General features: G+C 38.4%; 1 protein-coding gene across 3 annotated transcripts in view; it reads right to left on the bottom strand.

The window, feature by feature from the left end:
• Positions 1 to 24205, bottom strand: part of dock4b (dedicator of cytokinesis 4b) — a 120117-nt gene that overhangs the window by 55403 nt on the left and 40509 nt on the right. For all 3 annotated transcript variants that reach the window (XM_052118833.1, XM_052118835.1, XM_052118834.1), the window contains exons 2-12: positions 23324 to 23407; positions 21281 to 21321; positions 20956 to 21011; positions 20172 to 20268; positions 19782 to 19930; positions 18794 to 18878; positions 15120 to 15271; positions 7250 to 7331; positions 7096 to 7156; positions 6837 to 6969; positions 6200 to 6288 (exon numbers count right to left, since the gene is read on the bottom strand). In XM_052118833.1, the coding sequence (XP_051974793.1) occupies positions 6200 to 6288; positions 6837 to 6969; positions 7096 to 7156; positions 7250 to 7331; positions 15120 to 15271; positions 18794 to 18878; positions 19782 to 19930; positions 20172 to 20268; positions 20956 to 21011; positions 21281 to 21321; positions 23324 to 23407 (1029 nt within the window). The remainder of the gene's footprint in view (positions 1 to 6199; positions 6289 to 6836; positions 6970 to 7095; positions 7157 to 7249; positions 7332 to 15119; positions 15272 to 18793; positions 18879 to 19781; positions 19931 to 20171; positions 20269 to 20955; positions 21012 to 21280; positions 21322 to 23323; positions 23408 to 24205) is intronic.

Here is a 24205-nt window from a genome sequence, read left to right as displayed (position 1 = left end):
TTTCCCTCACTGGACTGACAGAGTAAACTTTCCACCAGTACACAATGAATAAGTATTCACAAGTTGGAGAATATTCAACAATGATAAATATGAATTGGAAATGAATCACATTATAATTATAAGTGGACCAAATGAAAAAGAGCCTCGTTCTTTTTGCAGTTCCTGGCCTCAAAAGTGGACTTGAATGTCTATTTGGTCCACTCGTTTTTATCCATTTTCTATTCACACTGCTGTGTTTTGAAACCCAGACTACTAGAATATTAGTTTAATTTAAAATATATTAAATGACCCAAGAACTAAACTCACTAATGTTCACTCTAGAGTGTTTACTTTTAAGGGATCTGAAATTTCACATACTGTATAAGTCAAAATTCAAGGCAAAACCACTCTCTAAAACAAACCCATCATAAAAACAACATGACTGAGTAGTTGTGATGGTAAATATGAATTTATACCATGTCTGGTGAAGATATGGAAGCATTTCTTGAACAGCAGTTAGCATTTGAATAAACCTCAGTTTTTATATTTCACACTCAGTTCTGCTTCTTTGATGATTCTACTGTGACCATATGAAAATGTAATAAAGCACCACTTCACAGGTAATAATGAGGAAGTAAACACATACAAACACACTTCCTTACACACAACTACACATACACTCGAAAGAAGGACTGCTTTAAGATTTCTAACCACACAGGAAACTTTGTGCTGGGCAGCACTAGACACAAAAATTGACATTAGAGTATTTGAATATTCCAGGTTCAATACAAGTTAAGCTCAATCGACAGCATTTATGGCATAATTGTGGATATTGATTACCACAAAAAATACATTTGAAATCAAGGTTACAGTGAGCCACTTACAATGAAAGTGAATGGGGACAATTTTTGGAGGGGTTAAATTAATTTTAGAAAATAATTAATTATTCTGTTAAAAAATGTGTATTTTTTGAGCTGTAAAGTTGTTTAAATAATCATTTTTACAGTCATTTTTGAGGTTTTAGGGTTTGTTGAACAAAACAGCGGCAACCTATTCTTCTCACCACAATTGTACAGAGTGGTTATCTGAGTAACCGTAGACTTTGTCAGCTCAAACCAGACTGACCATTCTCTGTTGACCTCTGTAGAGTATGAACGGAAAATCATGAACTCATTAATTCTGAATGCAATGCACACATTTTTACTAAACCCACACTCTGATCCTCCCCATCTAAATCACCGGGTAGCGCCAGCGAGTCTGGGAGTTAGAATGCTTTCTTGACGTTTTACAACCCAAAGAGCCTCTCCAGAGACACTTCGTGATATTCAGCCATCTACACACTGAAAATCTATACACACACACGTTCCTACCATTTAAAACCCAGAAATGGCTTATTTTTAAGGAAATGTGTTTTATTCCCGTATGCTTGGGTATTTCTGCTGTTATATCAAACTAGTTAAGATTGTTTAGTTGTGTAGTTAAACTCTGAGGGCTTATATAAAGAGTCTAAGAGTATATATTCACTTTTAAGTGTACCAAATACAAGTTTCTTGGTATCAAATTAAACCTTACGACTCGCCCTAGCTGAATATATATATAAGGTTACATTAAAATGTATTCTGCTATGTTTTACCATCTTTTGAGTGATTCAAACCACATCCGGACCCTGTTGTAAATTAGGCAAATGACCAGCCTTGACAAGACAAAGGGAACCATCTCGCGCCAAAACTGAGGAGCCTCATTGGGTCATTCCTCCCAAAGGAGGTGTGACCTCCCTACCTTAAAAGTCAGGATCTGGTGTTGAATCGCTCTCTTCTCTTCTCTCTTTGTCCTCTCTTGTCCTCTTATCCTTACATCTCTCTCTTACACTTCTCTCTTGCTTTCTCTTCTGAACCTCTTCAAGTTTTCTTCAACTTCTCTTCAAACTCTCGTCAGACATGTCTTTTGTTTTATTTGGCGTTTATCTCAGTCTTTTCCTTGTCTTCGGACAAAGCTCAACACTCTACGTTTTTGGAGCAGTCCGATATCCTCCGGGTGAAAGGACTCTCTCTCAGTTTCAACCGTTACTCCTAAGATGCTTTGAACTTCCCGCGAGCGATCCACGCTCCGGAAGCACCAACAGAAATCCTCCAGCTCACGGACGCAACGAGTACATTCACGCACACACGCAGTCTTGTTCAGCGACACAAAGGTCCATTTTGCAAGTATTATTCCATCTAAATTCAAATGCGTTAAAGTGTGTAATTCCCTTGCTGGCTCTTAAGGTTTAACTGTTGTAACAAGTTTGCTATCCCTGTAATCTCTTTATTTTCCTTACTGTTTTACTTTGTTTGTTCTATGTTAAATGTTTGTTGTTAAATGTGTTCTACGTTTGTTAAGTTTGTGATATATCCTAGTTCCTTGTATTAAACCCAATTATACGCTTGATTGTCTGTGTTTGATGGTCATAGATCAAAGCCTCTTTAATGTGCGATCTAAAGCTACGAGCTGATATTATCAAAGTAAGTTAACGTGCTTTGATTAAGTAAGCTTATACTAAGAATAAACCTTCTGGAGAATTGATCAAGCATATCGAGCAAAGTGGTTTGCTGGACGAACTAGTTGGTTGCGGTACGGGTTAATTCCATTAAGGTGTTCTGAAAATGAATACAGCCTGTCTGCATATGATGTATATTCCTAATTAATTATAATTTGTTGTGTTTAATTATCTATATATATCTGAAGCAGACTTTTGGGCTATATAACCCCTGTTTTGGGGCAATTTAGACTGTATTGTTATCTGGTTCAAAACGTATGATTAATCATTGATTACAATCATTAATATTAATTGTACATTCCCCAAACCTGAACCAAGAAACCCTACACCTCTCTCATCAACAAGGCACCAAAAATCATGCCACGGTCAAAATCAATGAGATAAAATTTGAACATTATGATGTGAACATTAACTGAAGCTCCTGACCTCTGTATGATGTTTTGCACTGCACTGCTGCCACAAGATTGGTTGATTAGATAATCGCATGGCATGATTGTTGGTGCCAGACGGACTGGTTTGAGTATTTCTGTAACTGCTGATCTCCTGGGATTTTCACACACAACAGTCTCTAGAATTTACTCAGAATGGTGCCAAAAACTAAAAACATCCAGTGAGTGACAGTTCTGCAGGTGGAAATGCCTTGTTGATGAGAAAGGTCAACAGAGAATGGCCAGACTGAATCAAACTGACAAAGTGTACGGTAACTCAGATAACCACTCTGTACGATTGTGCTGTTTTGGTGACACGAGGCGGACCTACACAATATTAGGCAGGGGGTTTTAATGTTGTGGCTGATAGGTGTATCTAATTGCAAGCAACATTCAACCTACTTTTTTATTTATTTTATATCACTTACAGTGTCATGATGTCTCAGAGTATGGCTGAGCTTTTAAAAGAATTGTGTTGAAAATAATCTAACAGCCATCCATACATGACACCGCAGTTATTAAGGTGAAAGCAAACAGTGGGCTGTGTTATCAGTTTTAAACCAGGGCTGAGGCTGATCATAAACCTGCCTGACAGATACTTAATTGCAACGATTTATGTTGTCACAAGACCTGATTCAGAATTATTTCATAACTGAGCTAGCAAAAAGTCTCCATTAATCACCCAGACAGATTTAAAGCATGCATTCAGACAAATCAGACTTACCCATTGAGAAAATATCTTACACCATATACACAAACTAGTATTGCAATATTGCAACAATGCAAAGACAACGAGAGATATCCAGTTGAAGTACGAAATTGATATACACCTTAGCCAAAAACATTTATACTCAGTATATTGTACTTTTGTTTCATCAGACCAGAGGACATTTCTCTAAAAAGTAAGTGTCTCCATGTGCACTTGCAAACTGTAGTCTGGCATTTTTATGGCAGTTTTGGAGCAGCGGCTTCTTCCTTGCTGAACAGCCTTTCAGGTTATGTCGAAACAGGACTCGTTTTTACTGTGGATATAGATACTTGTCTACCTGTTTCCTCCAGCATCTTCACAAGGTCCTTTGCTGTTGTTCTGGGATTGATTTGCACTTTTCACACCAAACAAAGTTCCCCTCTAGGAGACAGAATGCGTCATATGATGGCTGCGGTGACCCATGGTATTTATACTTACGAACGTGGTACCTTCAGGCGTTTCGAAATTGCTCCCAAGGATGAACCAGACTTGTGGAGGTGCACAATTTTTTTTCTGAGGTTTTGGCTGATTTCTTTTGATTTTCCCGTGATGTCAAGCAAAGAGGCACTGAGTTAGAAGGTAAGCCTTAAAATACACCCACAGGTACACCTCCAATTCAGTACACCTCCAACTGACACCTATTAGCTTATCAGACACTAAATGTCTAATTGTCTAAGGCCTTGACATCATTTTCTGGAATTATCCAAGCTGCTTAAAGGCACAGTTAACTTCTGACCCACTGGAATTATAATATAGTCAATTAAAAGTGAAACAATCTGTATAAACAATTGTTGGATAAATTTTTGTCATGCACAAAGTAGATGTCCAAGACGACTTCCCAAAACTATAGCTTGCTAAAATTAGTTTTAATGACTTCAACTTAAGTGTATGTAAACTTCTGACTTCAACAGTAACTTTCATGGAAATGCTTTTACATTTGAATGCAGGAGGATATTTATCAAGTCATTATATACATTTATGTATTTATGGACAATGCTTCAACCAAACTGAAACAACATTTGATATCAATAGCTCAAAAAAAAAATTAAAAAAAATAAAAGGCCAAACGTCTTAAAATTCTTTACTTAAAATTAAAGAAATAATTTATTGACAAACCCATTAAAAAGTAAATAAATAATCAGATTTTTTGCCCTATTTTTATTTCTTTATTTATATTTTTCGGTTTATTTTTCCGATACCACTTGATTTTTACTGAATTACTTTGTAATTTAGGACTGGTTTCAAATTACAACAAAAATTCCATTAGCATTCCTTCAGTAATTTTTGACATATTACTTCATCTCCAATGAAACACTGCTTTGTAACTATACTTACAAAATAATTCTAATTCAGTTAATTTTCATAATTACTGTTATGTTTGAAAAGCTCCCATTAGCCCTGATAAAGTTTCTTTGTTCTGCTAAGTGGAACTGATGTTGGAGATTTAGAAACAGCACAGCTGATGAGTTAGTACCATGGTTAAGATGTGATCTTCTCTCTATAGTCTCCTAAGCCAGCATTTAACAAGCCTTTATTGAACAATTTCATCTATTAGTTCTATGAGAAGAAATCATATCTACATTCTTTTGAATTAAATCTTTCATTAGGGATTTTGAAAGATGCAGTATTATAGTTCATTGCAAGTCATGCTTTGTGCATTTCTGGGGAACAAGGCAGATAAATAAATACATTTTTGTCATCTTAGTTTAAGTGTTACAATTGCTTGCAAATGGGGACCTTGCAAATGTGATTATTCAAAATTTAACGGGTGTGGTGGAATTGTGTACAATAACAATGTCTTTTCAGAAGATTTGGCAAATCTACGCTCTTATACTGAGTCTTATTTATTTATTTGCCTACAGTTTCATGCAAAAAGGAATATATTAGCAAGTGCAGCTAAATGGATAAGCCACCCTCAGGGTCTTTTCATGTGTTTTCAAATCTAAAATTATTAACTTCTAGTCGTCATACAAATTAGGTTTATGGAAATGTAGAACGTTGGTCTGATATGTGATATGTGAAAAGTGCTGTCTGATACGTTGGTAAACAGTGTACGCATGCGTTTTGCTGAAAATGGGAGCAAATCTGATATCTAATTTAAATGGGGCATATTCTACATTTGTGTGATGTTTATTTACTCAAGTCAACTTATAATGTTAATAAAAGTTTCTAGCATCGTAATTTTGTTTTCATGACCATTTTCCAGGTCCCCTTTCCATTATCCTTTTAAAATTAAACGGGCAATTTTTGCAACTGTACTTTTAAAGACCTCATTACATAAATTACCTCTGTTATGACTGACTAACCTCTTTGCATATTAAATGAGAAACAACATCTCTACCAAGTTATTGAACACTAAAAAGGTGTTGATATGTAAACATGGCAGTCATTTGTTCATGTGCTCATTGTTATGATGTCATAATCATGGCGATTCTGATCGACCCATTTTTGCATCTTAGTTTCAATAAGTGAATGAATCTAAAGGTACAGTAGTGATGGCTGCCTTACCTGTGTTGGTCCCTGAGAGGTTGTATCTGGAGTTCACTTTCTTAATGATGTTGTCATGAATTTGACTCCAATCACTTTCTGTGTTGCAACTGCAAATCAGCAGAACAACAGAGTAGAATCAGACAGCAGGATTCAATCACACAGTGACACAGATACAAAGATCTGCAATCACATGAACAGCCGAAAGGGTTGGCCAGGAGCCAGCTTATAATGTGTGTGTTTGTGTGTGAGTGTGTACCAACAAAGAGTAGAGTTCAGTGGATCTGCCTGCCCTCCTGCGCAAAGTAGGCCACACTATTAATGTATCAATACCGATTTTATACAACTTGAGGGACACAGTGCATAGAAAGAGGCATAGAAAGATTTTCGATTTTCTAACTTTTGAATTCCCAAAAATCATTTCTATAGAGGATTGTAGGGAAAGGAAGCTGCCAGCAACAAAACGTACTATAGTATTACCATTTCAGTAGAGGGGCTACTGAAAATTATGGTTACCAGGCAACCCAAATCAATCAATTGGGAGAACAAATTATGGAGAAAGTCTTGATTTGTATGAGGTTTGAGTGTGCATGTGTGTCGGTTAACTTCATTATAGTTTATTGATAAATGTGTGTGTGTGTGTGTGTGTTACACTTACGCGTAAACCTTCAGAAGGTGGTCATCTTTTGAGTCAGCAGTTAGAAGATCAGCAATACTGACCACGGCACAGCCATACGGACGTCTATATTGAACATTACATGTGTTTTTCTTCTCTCCTGCACCCATTCTCCCTATAAACACACACACACACACACACACACACACACACACACACACACACACACACACTAAAATCAGAATTCATCGAATGCCAGCAAGGCATTCAGTAATTATTCTGTGACGATGTTTCCATTTACCGATTCTAATGATGTGTACAACAATATACACATCTTTTCTCAGGTCAGCGCTCCCGAGATCCTGAATGAAAAAAGATAAACGAAACTTAATCAACAATGGCAAGGCTGTACCACTGTGTGATTACACCAGGAGTTATTTAATCAGAGCACTCACCACAAAAAGTGTGCATTGTCTTTCTGTCTTCTCAGGACACTTGGGCAGACCATTTTTATTGAGTTTAACAAAGAACCGTTCACTAGAAAACAAAGAAAGGGAGGAGAGAGAGAAAGACAGAGAGAGAGAGAGAGAGAGAGAAAGACACAGAGATAGAGAGAGAGAGAGAGAGAGAGAGAGAGAGACTTAAAGAAATCATTGAAAACCAATCTCAAGTATTACATTTATTTAAGACAGTAAAGCAAAAATACTGCATGCAATGTTTTTTATTTATTTTTTATTCACATTGCCTGATAAACTATTTAGTGTAAAATCTCATACATAAAAAAAGGAATTTCAGACTATTGATATGTTGAACCATCAATAAAATGTACAAATACATTTTTTTTTATTTCAAGTCACATCACCATGGGGTTGTGTGGTTTAAGAGTTAAGACCACTGACTACCATAAAAACCCAAAGTACAGTGAGGAAAATAAGTATTTGAACACCCTGCTATTTTGCAAGTTCTCCCACTTGGAAATCATGGAGGGGTCTGAAATTGCCATCGTAGGTGCATGTCCACTGTGAGAGACATAATCTAAAAAAAAAAATCCAGAAATCACAATGTATGATTTTTTAACTATTTATTTGTATGATACAGCTGCAAATAAGTATTTGAACACCTGTCTATCAGCTAGAATTCTGACCCTCAAAGACCTGTTAGTCTGCCTTTAAAATGTCCACCTCCACTCCATTTATTATCCTAAATTAGATGCACCTGTTTGAGGTCGTTAGCTGCATAAAGACACCTGTCCACCCCATACAATCAGTAAGAATCCAACTACTAACATGGCCAAGACCAAAGAGCTGTCCAAAGACACTAGAGACAAAACTGTACACCTCCACAAGGCTGGAAAGGGCTACGGGAAATTGCCAAGCAGCTTGGTGAAAAAAGGTCCACTGTTGGAGCAATCATTAGAAAATGGAAGAAGCTAAACATGACTGTCAATCTCCCTCGGACTGGGGCTCCATGCAAGATCTCACCTCGTGGGGTCTCAATGATCCTAAGAAAGGTGAGAAATCAGCCCAGAACTACACGGGAGGAGCTGGTCAATGACCTGAAAAGAGCTGGGACCACCGTTTCCAAGGTTACTGTTGGTAATACACTAAGACGTCATGGTTTGAAATCATGCATGGCACGGAAGGTTCCCCTGCTTAAACCAGCACATGTCAAGGCCCGTCTTAAGTTTGCCAATGACCATTTGGATGATCCAGAGGAGTCATGAGAGAAAGTCATGTGGTCAGATGAGACCAAAATAGAACTTTTTGGTCATAATTCCACTAACCGTGTTTGGAGGAAGAAGAATGATGAGTACCATCCCAAGAACACCATCCCTACTGTGAAGCATGGGGGTGGTAGCATCATGCTTTGGGGGTGTTTTTTCTGCACATGGGACAGGGCTGACTGCACTGTATTAAGGAGAGGATGACCGGGGCCATGTATTGCGAGATTTTGGGGAACAACCTCCTTCCCTCAGTTAGAGCATTGAAGATGGGTCGAGGCTGGGTCTTCCAACATGACAATGACCCGAAGCACACAGCCAGGATAACCAAGGAGTGGCTCTGTAAGAAGCATATCAAGGTTCTGGCGTGGCCTAGCCAGTCTCCAGACCTAAACCCAATAGAGAATCTTTGGAGGGAGCTCAAACTCCGTGTTTGTCAGCGACAGCCCAGAAACCTGACTGATCTAGAGAAGATCTGTGTGGAGGAGTGGGCCAAAATCCCTCCTGCAGTGTGTGCAAACCTGGTGAAAAACTACAGGAAACGTTTGACCTCTGTAATTGCAAACAAAGGCTACTGTACCAAATATTAACATTGATTTTCTCAGGTGTTCAAATACTTATTTGCAGCTGTATCATACAAATAAATAGTTAAAAAATCATACGTTGTGATTTCTGGATTTTTTTTTTTAGATTATGTCTCTCACAGTGGACATGCACCTACAATGACAATTTCAGACCCCTCCATGATTTCCAAGTGGGAGAACTTGCAAAAGAGCAGGGTGTTCAAATACTTATTTTCCTCACTGTACCAAAACATACCATGGTACTACCACGTTGTTTTGGACATATACAATGGTAAAACCATAGTTTGAGCATGCACTATAGTAATGCCATATGTTTGGGTTATATACCAAGGTAATCATTAGATTTGGATTTGTTTCGGTATGTAGACTTACTTCTAATGGTTTTTTGTTTACATGTATCACAGTAAACCCATATGTGTTTTTATTTTGTGGTAATACCATAGTTTTCTGGGTATGTTTTTGAGTATGTATCATGGTAATACCATGGGACTTTTGGGCATACATTATGTTAATTCAATGGTATCCTATAAATTTTCTTGGAATACCATGTAAACTCCATGGTACATGAATACAGCAATCATTCAGTACCATGCTACATATAAAAGTGCCATGACATTACCGTAACTGTATCATAGTACCATCACAGTATTTGTAAGTTCCCCAGAAGGCTCAAGTCATGAGTTGCCACCATTGTGCCCTTGAACAAAACACTTAAATACAAGTAACTCCAGGGTTACTATCTTTGAAGAAAAATGTAGAGTAAATTTATACATCAGTTGAAAATAGTAAAACTATAGGAGACTGTAATAATAACAGAGCGCTGAGAGATCAAATATTTACAGAGCAAAATCTTAGGTATTTATTTATTTTATTGTGTTTTACATGTCCCAATGTACAACTACGATTTTTTAACATATATCATGGTAATACCATGGTATTTTTTGAAGGTCCTTGGAGTACCATGTAAATTAAAGTTAATCAGTGCCATTGTTTTTACCTTTGATACCATAACTGTACCACAGTACCAACACAGTATTTTTTATACTGTGTATATAAAAACTCCAGAGGTTTCAAGTCATGAGGTGCCACCATTGTGCCATTGAACAAAACACTTTTTCCCCAGTAACTCCAGTGTTACTGTCCTTGCTGAAAAAATTTTATTTGGATAAAATAAAAAGAAATCCATATAAAAAGTCAAATAAAACATATGTGAGACTGTGAGCTGTAAATACAAGAGATTAAGGGACCATTAAAAGACAAAAAAAGAGGGGACACAGGATAGACACATGTGTCCATCTCCCACCAACCTCATAATCCAGTTAAATGACTTTCACAGCTCCATGATAACAGAAATAGAGTGGCCCATAAATGTATCCAAACAGCAACAATAGCTGGCCGGCCGAATACACACATAAGCCAAAAATTGGACAAGTATCATTGATCCAATGCACACAAGGAGAAAGACATTCATGCATGACTTCTATTGAAACAGCCCTTCACACAAACACAAAGTAATTATCTGATTATTGTTGTAATCATAAGAGACGGGGGCACAAAGCCTGGCCTTTGACACAGCTGCAGGGCTGTGATGGCTTTTTTTAAAAAGGCGTCTGTGGACACTGGGATATTCCTATCTGTGAATATCACACCTCCAGTTCCATAACACACACACACACACTTGGGCAGCTCTCGACAGGCAGATGAGAGGGAATTTGATATTTCCTCCCTTGATGCTGGGGATTGTAACACAACAAGTTTGAATAGGACACTGATACGGCTCATCCTCCCTCCGGACATGGCTAGATAAATCGACACGGACTGAAAAGTGATCCTTGTATGTCTGGATGGATGGATAAATGAACCATGACACAGAACGGTCCCGTGGGAACAGACGGAGTGCTGTTACCCAAAAGCTGTCAATCAGCACTTTGTACACATCTTGCATGCAGATAGACTCTCTCTTTCACCCACGCATCTTCACAAATGCACAGACAAGACACATGGGGCTTTGGTAGCACTGCTCAAATTGAATTGAATGAACAGAATCAAACGGTTTCTGATGCAGAATCACTCTACTTATGAGGTGAATATGGAAGTGAGGGTACATTTTGATTCCATGTCACCAGGATAGAAGATCCATAACATGACCTACTACGCACAAATAGTAGTGGATGACTAATATATCAGCCGATATTTTGTATTTTAATACCATAAAAGCTGTTGTTCAATTTTTACCAGGACATTTAGTGGTGGGAAAATCTCAAATTGATGCTACCACTTAAACTGATCTACAAGAAAGTCATTTTGGTTAACCACTACTAAATTGTATACGTATGTAAACAGTATACAATCAGGGCCATATTAATGCACGGGCTTACCGAGGCTTAAGTCCCAGGGCCCACGGCTGCAGAGGGGCTCTGAACTCCCAACCCTGTATACAATATATAATATTATGGTTACTACATCCCTTTTAAATGTACTCAAAAATAACCATATACGCTAAAGGTGTCCAAATGCCGTAATATTTCCAGTGGATATACAGTGGATGGACATACAGAGTTTCCTTCAAAAGTCTGTGCCATTTTACTGGATGTGTTATTATTCTTATTATTATATGTGTTATAAATTACTTGCTCAACAATATTCTCTTATAACTGTTGCTCTACCATAACAGTAGTTGACTCACTGTAAAGCGAACAGTTAACACTAATGTCTGCTATCGCACCCCTTGGGGCAACGTTGAGAATGCAGTGAGTACTTGCGTTGTGTTGTGAATTGCAGTCTGACACATTGCCTGTGAAGAGCAAGCTTTATCCTTAAAAGATAAAAACTGAATTTGAAGGTTAATCAAGGTGTACAGTACACAACAAAGGGGTCTGTTGTATCAAGACGCAATTTTAAAAGTTCTAGCATGTTCCAGTAATGGAGTACTGACTTAGTACTAGTGGTAGACCGCTATATCGGCCAGGTCGATTAAAGGTTTTATGAAAACATGAGGAAATATTGCATAAAATAAGTGTTTTTTGTAAGATAATTTGGTTAATGTAAATGTACACGGTATGGGATAATGTGCCCATGTACCTCCATTACTAATGTAGGGAACTATGTAGGGAATATTAATTATATTTATCGGCATTTATATCAGTCACCTTGCTCTCTAGATATTGGTATTGGTCATTGAAAAACCATATTGGTCGACCACTACTTAATGCATACTCAAAAGTATATTTTTTTCTACATTTATTTTCTCCAAGACAACAGCAAAGACCAATAAATAACTTTCCAATCAATGAATAGATGGAGAATGCTGAGACAATGTGCACAAACACAACTGAGCAGCTGTTCAAGTTTGTAATTAAACATTAGATGAAATAAACAGGTATACACACACACACACACAAACAAAACTGTCTGAATCCTCTCGAGGCCTCCAACTGCAGGTGTGTTTCCCTGGTGAAAACAATGTATTTGTTCATCTGTCTGGTAGCAGACAGAAACAAACACATGAGGAAACACATGTAATGAGGTAATGATTGAAGTTCATATCCTGATGCTGGATACAAATAGGAAGCTTTTTCAAAAGCGGAAGCCTTTGAATAGTGGAACTCCTCTATAAAAGTGGCAGAAAACTGCAATGAGATGTGTAATGAGTGAGAGCTTGAGACTAATGTACAGCACCGGCCGTTCCTCCCCCTCCACCACCAGCGAGAGCACCTACCCCAGCCCCCTGTCTGAAGCATCCGTCTGTAAAATGAAAGGGAGACAGAAATCCAGTGAATGTAAAAATGGTCACCACAAAGTGCAGCTTTCATCTGCGTAAACGCCTGTTGGACCGGATCTGGTGCTCCCTTTATAGTGAGATCCATCAGCGGGCTGGTGGCGGCTGAATAATTAGGGCCAAACCTTCTATAGAAGCCAGCCAGCCCCAGGAACTGTTTCACCTACTTTTTGGTCTTGGGTCTCAGGCAGGTCGTAATCGCCACAGTTTTATCAATTTGGGGAAACACCTGCCCGTGACCCAAGTGGAACCCCAGATACCGTACCTCCACCCATCCATTGTTCACTTCTTGGGGTTTGTCGTGTGTCCCGCTCATCGCAACGACCTCAGAACAGCCCTCAGCTGCTGCAAGTACCACTGCCAATCATTAATTATATAATGATATCTTCCATATAGGCAGCGGCGTAAGCAGTGTGTGGCCTGAGGACTCAGTCCATAAGGAGTTGAAATGTAGCAGGGGCCCCAAACAAACCGAACAGAAGTGTCAAGAATTGGTGTAAGCCAAACGGTGTGGATAAAACAGTTTTTTTTCACAGGACATAGGCATTAAGGGATCTCCCATTAACCCTTTGTCAAATCCAGTGTTGAGGAAAAGCGAGCTGTGCCCAACTGACCGAGCAACTCATCAATACGAGGCATTGGGCATGCATCAAATTTAGATACTACATTGACTTTTCTATAATCCACACAGTATAGTACTGACCCATCGCTCTTACAGAATGGCATCTAACTCTTCCCAAACCATTTTTTTCTTGTGTTTGGGAAGCCGGTAGGGACGAGTGTGTACCACTATCCCGGGTGTCGTCTCGATGTGGTGCCCTATGAGATTTGTGCACCCAGGCAGAGGCAAGAACAAGCCTCAGTCCATAATTTTAGGAGGTTGAGATTGTATATTTGATGTGCATCACCTCTATCTGTTCGCCTTACCTCATAATCGAGATCTCCTATAAGTCGTGTGACCTCAAAGGGCCCTTGCCACTGACATAGGGTGTAATACAAGCACTTTGTCTCCCGATGCAAATTCCCATTGACGTGTGACCCTGTCATACAGTCGTCTTTGACAAGCTTGGAGAAAATGTTCTTGTGTTAGTTGCCCCAAGGTTTGGAGTTTTGCTCTAAGATCAAGAATGTACAGAATTTTATTGTTACCGTTTGAAGGTCCCTCCTCCCAAACTTCCTGCAGGATGTCGAGCAAATCGGGCATTTGACGCCCATACAGCAGCTTGAATGAGGAGAACCATGTGGAGGCTTGCGGGACCTCTCGAACAGCAAATAACAAGGGATTGAGCCACTCCCAATTCCTTTCACTCTCATTAATGAAATTAGAAATCATATTTTTCAAGGTTTATTCAACCTGTCTGTATGTGGGTGGTAAACACTGGTGCAAATTTATTTACTACCAAGGTAGTGACCGTGACATGAACGTAAGTGCCTTGATCAATGAGGATTTCTTTGGAATCCCCATTCGTGAAATTATTCTGAAGAGTGCCTCCGCAACACTACGTGCCGAGACGTTGCGCAGAGGCACTGCTTCCGGATATCACGTTGCATTCTTGGGACAACTCTCTCTATATATATTCAATAAGAATCACAGGTGTTAGATATTATAGTGCTCAGGTGTGTACCCTTACCGCTTTCTTCGGACAACAATAGGTGTGTTCAACTCGAAGCAGAGCATGTCGTTAAGAAATTTTGTCAGACTTTAGACTTCGGCACTGCTGTGACGTATGCCATGAAAATACAGCGACAGCAAATACAAAACCATTGGCTCTGCTTGAACAGCACTTTTGGACATATTTTTTCAAAATAAGTCCCACATTGAATGAACTAATTGAAATTAATAAGAACAAGAATTAGAGCGTAAAAATTCAATATTTTACAACTTTATGTTAGGATATGGTGAAATTAACATTATATTAATATGCTTATAACCAAAAAATTTTAATTTTGATATCTGCTACATAGCTAATGGTAAAACTGTACAAATTATAAGCAGTCTATATGCAATTTGGAACAAACGACAACTACATTTGCGATATCTTGGAGAGATGTTCCTTGTCTTTATATCGTGCAGCCCTACATACTACTCTTACTACTTCTTCCATATCAGTTTAAAAGAGTAGTATTGTAGTATGCATTACCAAGGTGTTTATTCTGACATCTTCTGTTCTGCTAATCTCTCACAAATCCATGTTTTTATTATCAGAGTAACCTGAAGGAGCGATGATTGATCAGATGCTCACCTGAGTGGTTTGCTCTCTCGACTATCATAGATGAAGAAAAAGACCTCCAGTTCTTCGCCCAGGTTTGAGCTCATCAGACTCTTCAAATGGACAAACAGGTGATGTGTGCTGACGGGAGTCGGAGTTTCTTTCTTCCGATGCCGATTTTCCATCTATACACACAAACACATATGCACATTATTATTTGTCCATGAGTCCTTCTGATCTTAATGGGCAAATATAATTCATTACTCTAGCTTGTTCTCCAGTAACATCACAAAAGTATTCAAACATCCGAATAAAAGCATTATCTGGATTGTCTCTCTCTCTCTCTCTCTCTCTCATTTGCATAAAAAAACATAAAATCTGGATATTTGTGACAGAAATGCATTGAATGTTCCACCTAATTCCAGAGGCATAGTGTTCACAGCACGGCTCCATTACAGCCGGTCAAATCTAATTGGTTTCAGTTAATATGCTCCTTTATTTGCAATGAGACAAGAGAGCAAAATGTCAATGCACACACAAACACGCATGTAAACCGATCTGCATGCATATCTATACGCACATGCTCACATCTCTTTTGAGTAACAAACACACTGTTTTGCTGATTCCTGGCCTTTGGGAGTGTTGCCAATTGGATGCAGTAAAGAGACGCAGAACCGTGCCGTATTCTGAACATCTCAGTATGAGGACACCAAGGTGTGAACAGCCGTGATATGAAATATAAAAAGGCTAACGGGCGGCACATATGTTCCTGCCTGCTTGCTGTGTGATGCTGCATTTGTGTGTTAAGAGAAGAAAGGGGAGAAATAATGACTAGAGAAAAATCGTTCATCCCTGACAACACGTTACATTACCAAAGCTCACATATGTAACAGTTTTATGGAGAATGAATAGGCTAAAAGGATAAAGCACTGGAATTTCATAAAACCTTTATTCCTTCTTTGGCACAGAAGGTTCTAGACTCCTTAAACCTCTTAGTTTTACCTCAAAACCTTCAAACAAAGGTCACCTGTGCCCTAATCAACGAACTCATAAACAAACTCTTGTTAGAGAAATGGCAGATGGCAACAGACGCCAAGATGGATTTAGTCAGAAACGCTTTTGACGCAGGATTTAGCGAATGGTCAATTATCACAATCAGTGTGTGAATGCCCGATTTCAACCAAAACATAACTTTGAGAAAGAAAAACCTTAAGAATGATGGTGCTGAAACAGAAGGCACACTGATGATCCAAAACATTATGACCACCTGCCCAATATGCTGATGGTCCTCTGCTTGCAGCCAGAACAGCGGCGACTCGCCGAAGCATGGACCCTGAAGGTGTCATGTGGTATCTGTCACCAAGACATTAGCAGCAGATTCATGAAGTTCTGTAAGTTGCGTGGTGGAGCCGTCATGATTTGGACTTGTTGGTCCAGCATATCCCACAGATGCTCAGTGGGATTGAGATGTTCCTCAAACCATTCCAGAACAATGTGTGAAGTGTGGCAGGGCACATTATCCTGCTGAAAGAGGCCACTGCCATTAGGGAATACCATTGCCATGAAGGGGTGTACCTGGTATACAACGATTTTTAAGTAGGTGGCACGTGTCAAATTGCCATCCACATAAATGGCCGGACCCAAAACATTGCCCAGAGTAACACACTCCCTCCCCGGCTTGTCGTCTTCCCACAGTGCATCCTGGTGCCATCACTTCTTTAGTTAAACGGTGCACATGTACATGACCGTCCACGCGATGTAAAAGAAAACGGGACTCATTGGACCAAGCGACCTTCTTCCACTGCTCCAAGGTCATAAGCCTTCCAGTTTAATGCTCTAACTCAGTCGTCTGGCCATAACAATTTGGCCCTTGTCAAATCGCTCAGGTCTTTACTTCTGCCCATTTTTTCTTCATTCAACACATTGACAATGAGAACTGATTGTTTGCTTACTGACACGTGGCCTTGTTAGGAGATGATTAACGTTATTCGCTTCACCTGTTCACAATTTTTAATGGATACCCCTCCGCTTCCCTAAAAATAATCGTCCAAAACCCTCTCTGGGTTTATTTTGTGATTATGAATGTGCATTATCCCTTAAAAATTGTTTTGTGTGTTCAAAAAAAAATCTTGAATTTAAACATGCTTCAAGCTATAATCAGACATTGCAAAATTTGTATGTAAGATAGGAAAAAATGGATAAGGGCCATTCAGACTGAACGCATTCTGGAGCTAAATAAATAAAACAGAACAAAGTGTCTTGAGATGTGTTTTTAAAAGTTGAAGTTTGTTGAACTTAACATTGCTTATAAAAAACAAGGTGTTTCTGCCATCCACCAGATGATTGAAGAAAAAAAAAAAAGCGAGATGCAACGCAATGGTCAAAAACATTTGCCAAACAATTTAGTACTTGTATACTGGCACAGAAAAACTATGATGTTTAACTTCATAAAAAATAACCCTGATACTATTTGCATCCAATAATATTAAAATCAGACTAATTCCAATAATAACCAAATACTAATATTGGCCAATACTGAAATAGTCACCAATATATTGTGCATACCTTGTTCTTGACTATGTTTTCCGATCTTGAAACCCCACTTTCTATTTACCACACACAAACACACACTTATGGTGCTGTCTGGCTCCTCGGCACTAGTTAAAGTGTGTGTGGTAAGACGTGACCTGATTTACTCCCACACTATTCATCACTCCACACTGGGTTTTCTGCTTACACACACACACACACACACACACACACACACACACACACACACACACACACAAAACTCCATCCTGTTGTGCATACTTTCTATCAATGCTAAACTAGATGCATTGAACATCATAGCATAAAATAACCCAAATACATCAACTGTTGACAGGAACTTCCTTTTTCCCCTCAACAATCATTCATTATAAACACCACATAAAATTAAAAGTATTAATTTTCTAGGGTTCTTTAATTAAACACACCATTGTTTTATTAAACAGATATAATTGTATTTAACAACTAGCTCGTACAGATCGTACTACACTGGTCATGCTGTATGTTTTTGTGGCATCCAATCAATTTCCAACCCTACTCTAGGGATCTTCTAATAAAGAGGTCATAACTTTGTAGAAGCAGGGGAGGTGTTACTACTCAAGTTTCATCTTCATATTTATCTTTTTTTGTTTTGTTGTAGCCAAATAGCAGGTTGCAAACATGACTTCTGTTTCTTCTCACAGGCAGCTGATGCCAAAGCCGTGTGCGCCTGCCACATAAACCACAGACAGGGTGCGGTAATGGAGTCTGTCTGGCAGCAGAGGATTATTACATTAATTTATACAGTCCCGAGGTCACGTTTAGACGAAGTAATGCACCAGTGTGCTTTACACAAACTCAATCACATCACAGCAGAGACTCCCCGCTGCCAACAAACCCTTCAGCCGGCGACAAAACTTCCACATCCATGACGACAGTCATTTTCTGCACCGAATCTTGTCAGAGCTTTTCGGAATTACTGTCATTTTCTACCCAGGGGCATGTTACGCAAGCTGATTTGAGCATTTGAGGCTTTCACGGCGAGCGTCTTGCATTTAACAGAACATAATTCAGTGGCTAAATCGTAGATGGAGAGCAATTGTTCTTAGAAGGCCAACCTTGATTAAGGAAAAAATGAGTTTGTTGTGGTGATACAGCAACATAGGTGGAGTAAAACGTACCAATCGGTAGAGCTCTGTAATGCTGATTTCGTCTGGGTCGACCATGCTGAATTCTCTCCTGGGTACCAGGTCCAAACACAGCTGTCTGTGGAGGCAAATAAACACACTCAGCATTTCAGGACTGTAGTCAACGCTTTTAACTTGAATTAGCACTTAAGAAAATCTGAATGGTTATGCTTGACAAATTACAAAATTAGCATAACAATTTAGGCTAATTTGGGTGGATTGAGGTGGATTTTCTGTAGTTTCAAATAAGTTAAAAAGCGCATTAAGGTGATGGGGAAACAAAATTCTGCTTAAGAAAATCTGATTGGAAACTAGGGATGGATATTGATACATATTTCCCATTTTGATTCTATTTCAATTTAAATCTCTTGATTCGATTCCAATTTCAATTAGAATTCATATGGATATGTTTCAGTCATAATATCCCTATTGCTTACATATGAAAGAAATACTCTCCCAGCTAATGCTTATTATACAGGAGACCTTCTAACTAGGAACATAAAAACATTTTTTTTGCTAATTATATTGCATATAATATATTTTGTTAAATGTTCATTGTTTAATTGCATTATTTGAACAACTTACAAGTATTTACATTGATTTGTTGAACCCATCATAAAAACAGCTAAAGTCCCTTTAAGAAAAACAGCCTTTCTGTAAAGAACGTCTGTAAATGAGAGCATGTTAACAAGAGAGACTAGAATGGCTTTATCTCATGGTGAATGAGATCTAACCCTTCACTTGCCAGTTGCCAAATATATAAATTTTTAGTAGCAAAGTGCAAAGTGCGAGTGATTTCCTCTCATTGCATAGGGATGCGGATAGAGTAAAAAAACAATCTTGGGATTTGAGAATCGTTATCAAGATCGTTCAAATAATGAATATTATTTCTTATTTCTTTCATTGATTTTGTGATGACCCAGGATTTATTTTTACATAACTCCTAGTTAGGACATTTCTAACAAGAGAATGTGGTACTAACTCATTGCCCCAGTCCAGTCGTGCTGTAATGTGCTGTTTGACGTCCCTCATGCGGTCATGAGTCAGGTGACCAACCAGAACCTGCCGTCTCAGATCCAAAATCTCATTCATGACGTGCCACAGTCTGTGAAACAGATCGCCTTCATTTTTCTACAGAGTAAAAGAAAAGTACATTGAAATGTTAAAGTTACAGATTTAACGATGAAGTATGGGGCACAAAGCTCAAATGTAATGAGCTGCTTTCAAAATAATTGGAAGTGATCCATTTCCCTCAACAGTTGATGAACTACAAATAATATATTCCATCTAACAGTGCCTATGCACCCAGAGTTCACGTTCAGCTGGCGTTTGGCTGTGGGTGGACTGCTATGTTTGCACAAATAACATTTACCACAAACAGCTGCTTCCACATGGCACCCCAGTCCCGCAGTGTGGACGTCATCTCGGTAATGACAGAGTCTTCGGTCGGCACCACCATCTCAAACTGCCTGTGGGTCACATGTGGGCGTTACACAGGGAAACAGATATGAGATGCACCTTATTTGATTCTGCAGTTGCTGTACTGTTCTGTTTGACATTGTTATTTTCATTTAGCATTATGCTATGGTAGCTGTAGGGGTGGTAACTGTGGCGAACAGATGTTAAAGACATGTGCATGTTTGCACTTTGGTTAACTTCTTTCCAGTTTAAAGCTTCCATGAGGGTAGATTTACTTACTAGTTCAACCAAAAGTAAAAACATTTTCATTAACTCTCAAAACTTGTTCATGCTTCCACAAGTTAAAACCTTGCTGTTTCAAGTATGTATTGTAAATGTAGCAAAGTTACACGTGGAAGGATGGGCAAGATTTGAGATTTTAATTTCTTACACAAATCTATAGCAATAGATTGGAAAGCTTCAAATATGGCACAAATGTTGTATGTCCCTACTTCTATTGTACTATAATGTCATTTTTGGAGCTTGACAACCCTAATTTTGAAACAGTTTCATTGGTTGGAACAACCTGGATATTCTGCTAGAATGCCAATTCCTGTTGATGAGATGTATTACAAGCGAAGTAGATGATGATACAATTAGCATTTTGGGGTGAACTATCCCTTAAATGAAACAGCACTGTGAAAAACCTTCGTCCAGTCAAAGGGTCTGAAAATTTAGGGGAAATCCCTTCAACTCACCCTTTATTCTTGATATGAGCATTTTTTAGATGGATGTAACTGCAAGGAAAAATACCCTAAAAAAAGAGACGGAACAGGGTATGTAAATTTGGTAAAAATAAATACAAAAATATCATAGGAAACACAATTTTCAATCAAACAAACGAAAATAAAAGTGTGCATAATTCTAAGAATAATAAATCAAGGGGAACAGGCAGATAGAGAAAGAAATAAAGAAAAAGGGCAAGCTTTGATCTGACTGAGTTTCGCTTGCCTGTGTTGCTGTGATATTTCAGAAACCGAAAATAGCACAGACTCGTTAAAAGACAAAGAGATTGTCGCTTACCTTGGCATTTGGGTTCTTCAGGACGAATCCTCTGTACCAGCCTGAAACGCTAAAACATTTCTATGACTTTCATCCCTAATATCAGCCTAATGTCTCTCTCAGCTGAGCCGTTTTCAGTAGAAAATCACTTTCTTGGAAAAAAATTGACATTATCTGACAAAAACCAATGGAAATGTTGGATGTGTTCTCCTACAAATCTTAAGAAACATTGTATTGTGTGTTCTTAAGTCTTAATATGTAGTTAAGGTCAGTACAAGTGATCAACCGATAAGGGTGTCCAATGGCCAATTACACCAATATTACCATTGATAAGATTTTCAGTTGATTTTTTAAATGACACAATGAGAAGCTAACCAATGAAACAACGTCTGCTGATGCCAGTAATCTCAAAACAACCATTGGTTGATTCATCAGCCAATACATTAGTTTTACACCTCTCAGAACATTTGAGAGAATTACATGAAAGGACAACATTAAGACATTAACCAATCAGAATCACATATTCGAGTTACGGCTGGCCTGCAAATGCAAAAATGTTTGAAAGAAAGATATTAGGTTTCCTCAACCATGGCAATTTCAAGCGGTTTTCCACAGCTTTGCTTTGAAAACCACAAACCAACCAAAGCAGGTCTTAAGTTCTCCAGAACTGATGTTCTCCTGCAACAGCTAACAGCCCACCAATATCTGTGATGTCAAATTTTCCACATCTCAATAAAGCTACAATGTTCCACCAAAATGATCTTCAATAAATAATTTTCAAAACAGTTAGTTAATGCTTTGAGTAAAAGAATGAGTGTACAAAGGTCCTGGCAATGAGTCAAGAAACCTTGAGTTTCAAGGTGTGAAAGACGGGGGCCTGTATCAGCTACTCACTTACAGTAAACAGTGTAATTACAGCACTTAAGGGTCATAGATGCATACACATTGAGGAGCATTTGATTCTGTAATTTTACATAAACACCACATTCCGCAAGATTTGTGTTCACCTTTTCAACAACATTTTCATTCAACATTTCTGAGTCCTTTCCAGATGAAAACCAGCTCTCAAAATCACAAAACAGGATGTGTGCTCACCAAGAGAATAGAGGAGCGTGTCTTCAAAGGGTGGAAACAGGAAATGAAGGAAAGTCTGAATTAAGCGCAGGTCACAAAAAAGACCAGCTCACAGTTTCAGATCCTCCCACTTGCTACATAATCCTCAAAATACTCTGAAAGCAACAAGAGGTTGCACAGTCCAATAAAATGAAAACCCTACTTAAAAGACTAGCTTAGACCAAAGTTTACATGCTGGTTTATGCTGGTCTAGCTGGTGAGCCAACATTGCCATGCTGTGCAACATCAAAACTTAGTTTAGCTGATGAAGATGGTCGACTGGTTGGCCAACCATTGCTGGTTAAGCAAGTTAAGAAGTCTGGTGGGAATAAACCAGAACACCAGCAAGTTCCACAACATAAACCACAACTCTGATGAAAATAAATCAGCCTAAACCAGATTCGCTGGTTCAGCTTGTGACCAGGGGACAGATTAAGAAAGTTCTTAGTATAAATTATAAGACAATTGTAAAAAGTTAACTAATGTTAACTACTTAAGATAAAACATATAAAAAAAATGTAGAAGACCTTTTTGAGAATACAACATTTTTGTAATTACATTTTTCATAAGTTAATAAATATGATGAAAACAGTAGTTAAGAAGAAAGTTATTCTTAGGAATGTTTCGTCAATCAAGCCACAGCTTAAATGTCCATTTAAAATCATGACTGGTCACCAGAGTAGGGTATGATTTGGCCACTTTTATGCTGGTTTTTGCTGGTTATCCATCATAACTATAAAAGTATATAATAAAAATACATAATATTTACCTAGTTTAACCAGTTTATAAAATAAAAGCTCAGCAAATCTAATCTACAACAAATTAAGACCCTCTTTGAATTTAAGATGGTCCAAACTATAGACTAAAAACCTAAAGAGGGGGGGTTTTGCTATTGAAATGAATAGAAAACAATTGTTTCATGGAAAGTGGTTGGTATTGGCATTCATTTACCTTCACATTTCTCTAGGATCTGCACCGTATCACCGATCTCCAGAGGCAAGCTATGCTGTACCATCCCCCGGAAACTGGCCAGAACTGCAACACATAAACATCCAAAGTATCCATCATGTTTCTGTCATCATTCATACCATTTATCCCTGTTTAAAAAAGGACAACATTTCAAAGCATGGTTTGAGGAATTCAATCAAGCAATCGCAGGAAAACATAATTGTTTTGTGTACCGCCCACTGTGAACAAAAAATGGCAGATTGAGCTAACGTTTCATGTCATAGCAATATTTAATGAAAGTTTAAAAAGTGGCATGAAGTCTGGGACTCTTTGATACAAATCTTTCTCCATTTGATACCTGCTCTCTGAGCAGGGTTATGTGAAGAGAAAAGAAAGAAAACTAGATATGTAAATTTTCTGAAAAAAAAGTGAGTGGTGTTTGCTCGTGCAAAAGCTGCTGTCACGCTGCTAGGATGTTGTGAGTGGTTGCCAGGATGCTGCTTTGTAGTTGCTATGGTGTTCTAGGTGGTTGCTAGATTTAAATGATAAAACAATAGATATATTGTTTAAAATTAAGGCAAAAAGTATCTGGACACTTTCTCTTTGTCAAACTTTAGAGGAACGTGTCCATAGTTGGAAAAAGTAATTGGAAAAACGGCTCAAAGAGAAAGAAAAAGAGGGCATATCTTGTGTAGTCAGTATTCAAGACACAAAACGCTCTCTTGAAAGATCTCATATCCATTCTAATGATGTCATCACAGCTCGTTCCATTCGGATGGGATCATGGGATTGGTGTGTTAAACCAGGTTATGTTACCTGCCTGAAAACACAATGCAGAAATGATATTCACTAACCCAGACTGATTTTTGAGTGGATTTCACAGAG

The sequence above is a fragment of the Xyrauchen texanus genome, chromosome 45, assembly GCF_025860055.1.
Source record: "Xyrauchen texanus isolate HMW12.3.18 chromosome 45, RBS_HiC_50CHRs, whole genome shotgun sequence".
Lineage (NCBI taxonomy): Eukaryota > Metazoa > Chordata > Actinopteri > Cypriniformes > Catostomidae > Xyrauchen > Xyrauchen texanus.
This window is presented reverse-complemented; position numbering and strand designations above follow the sequence as displayed.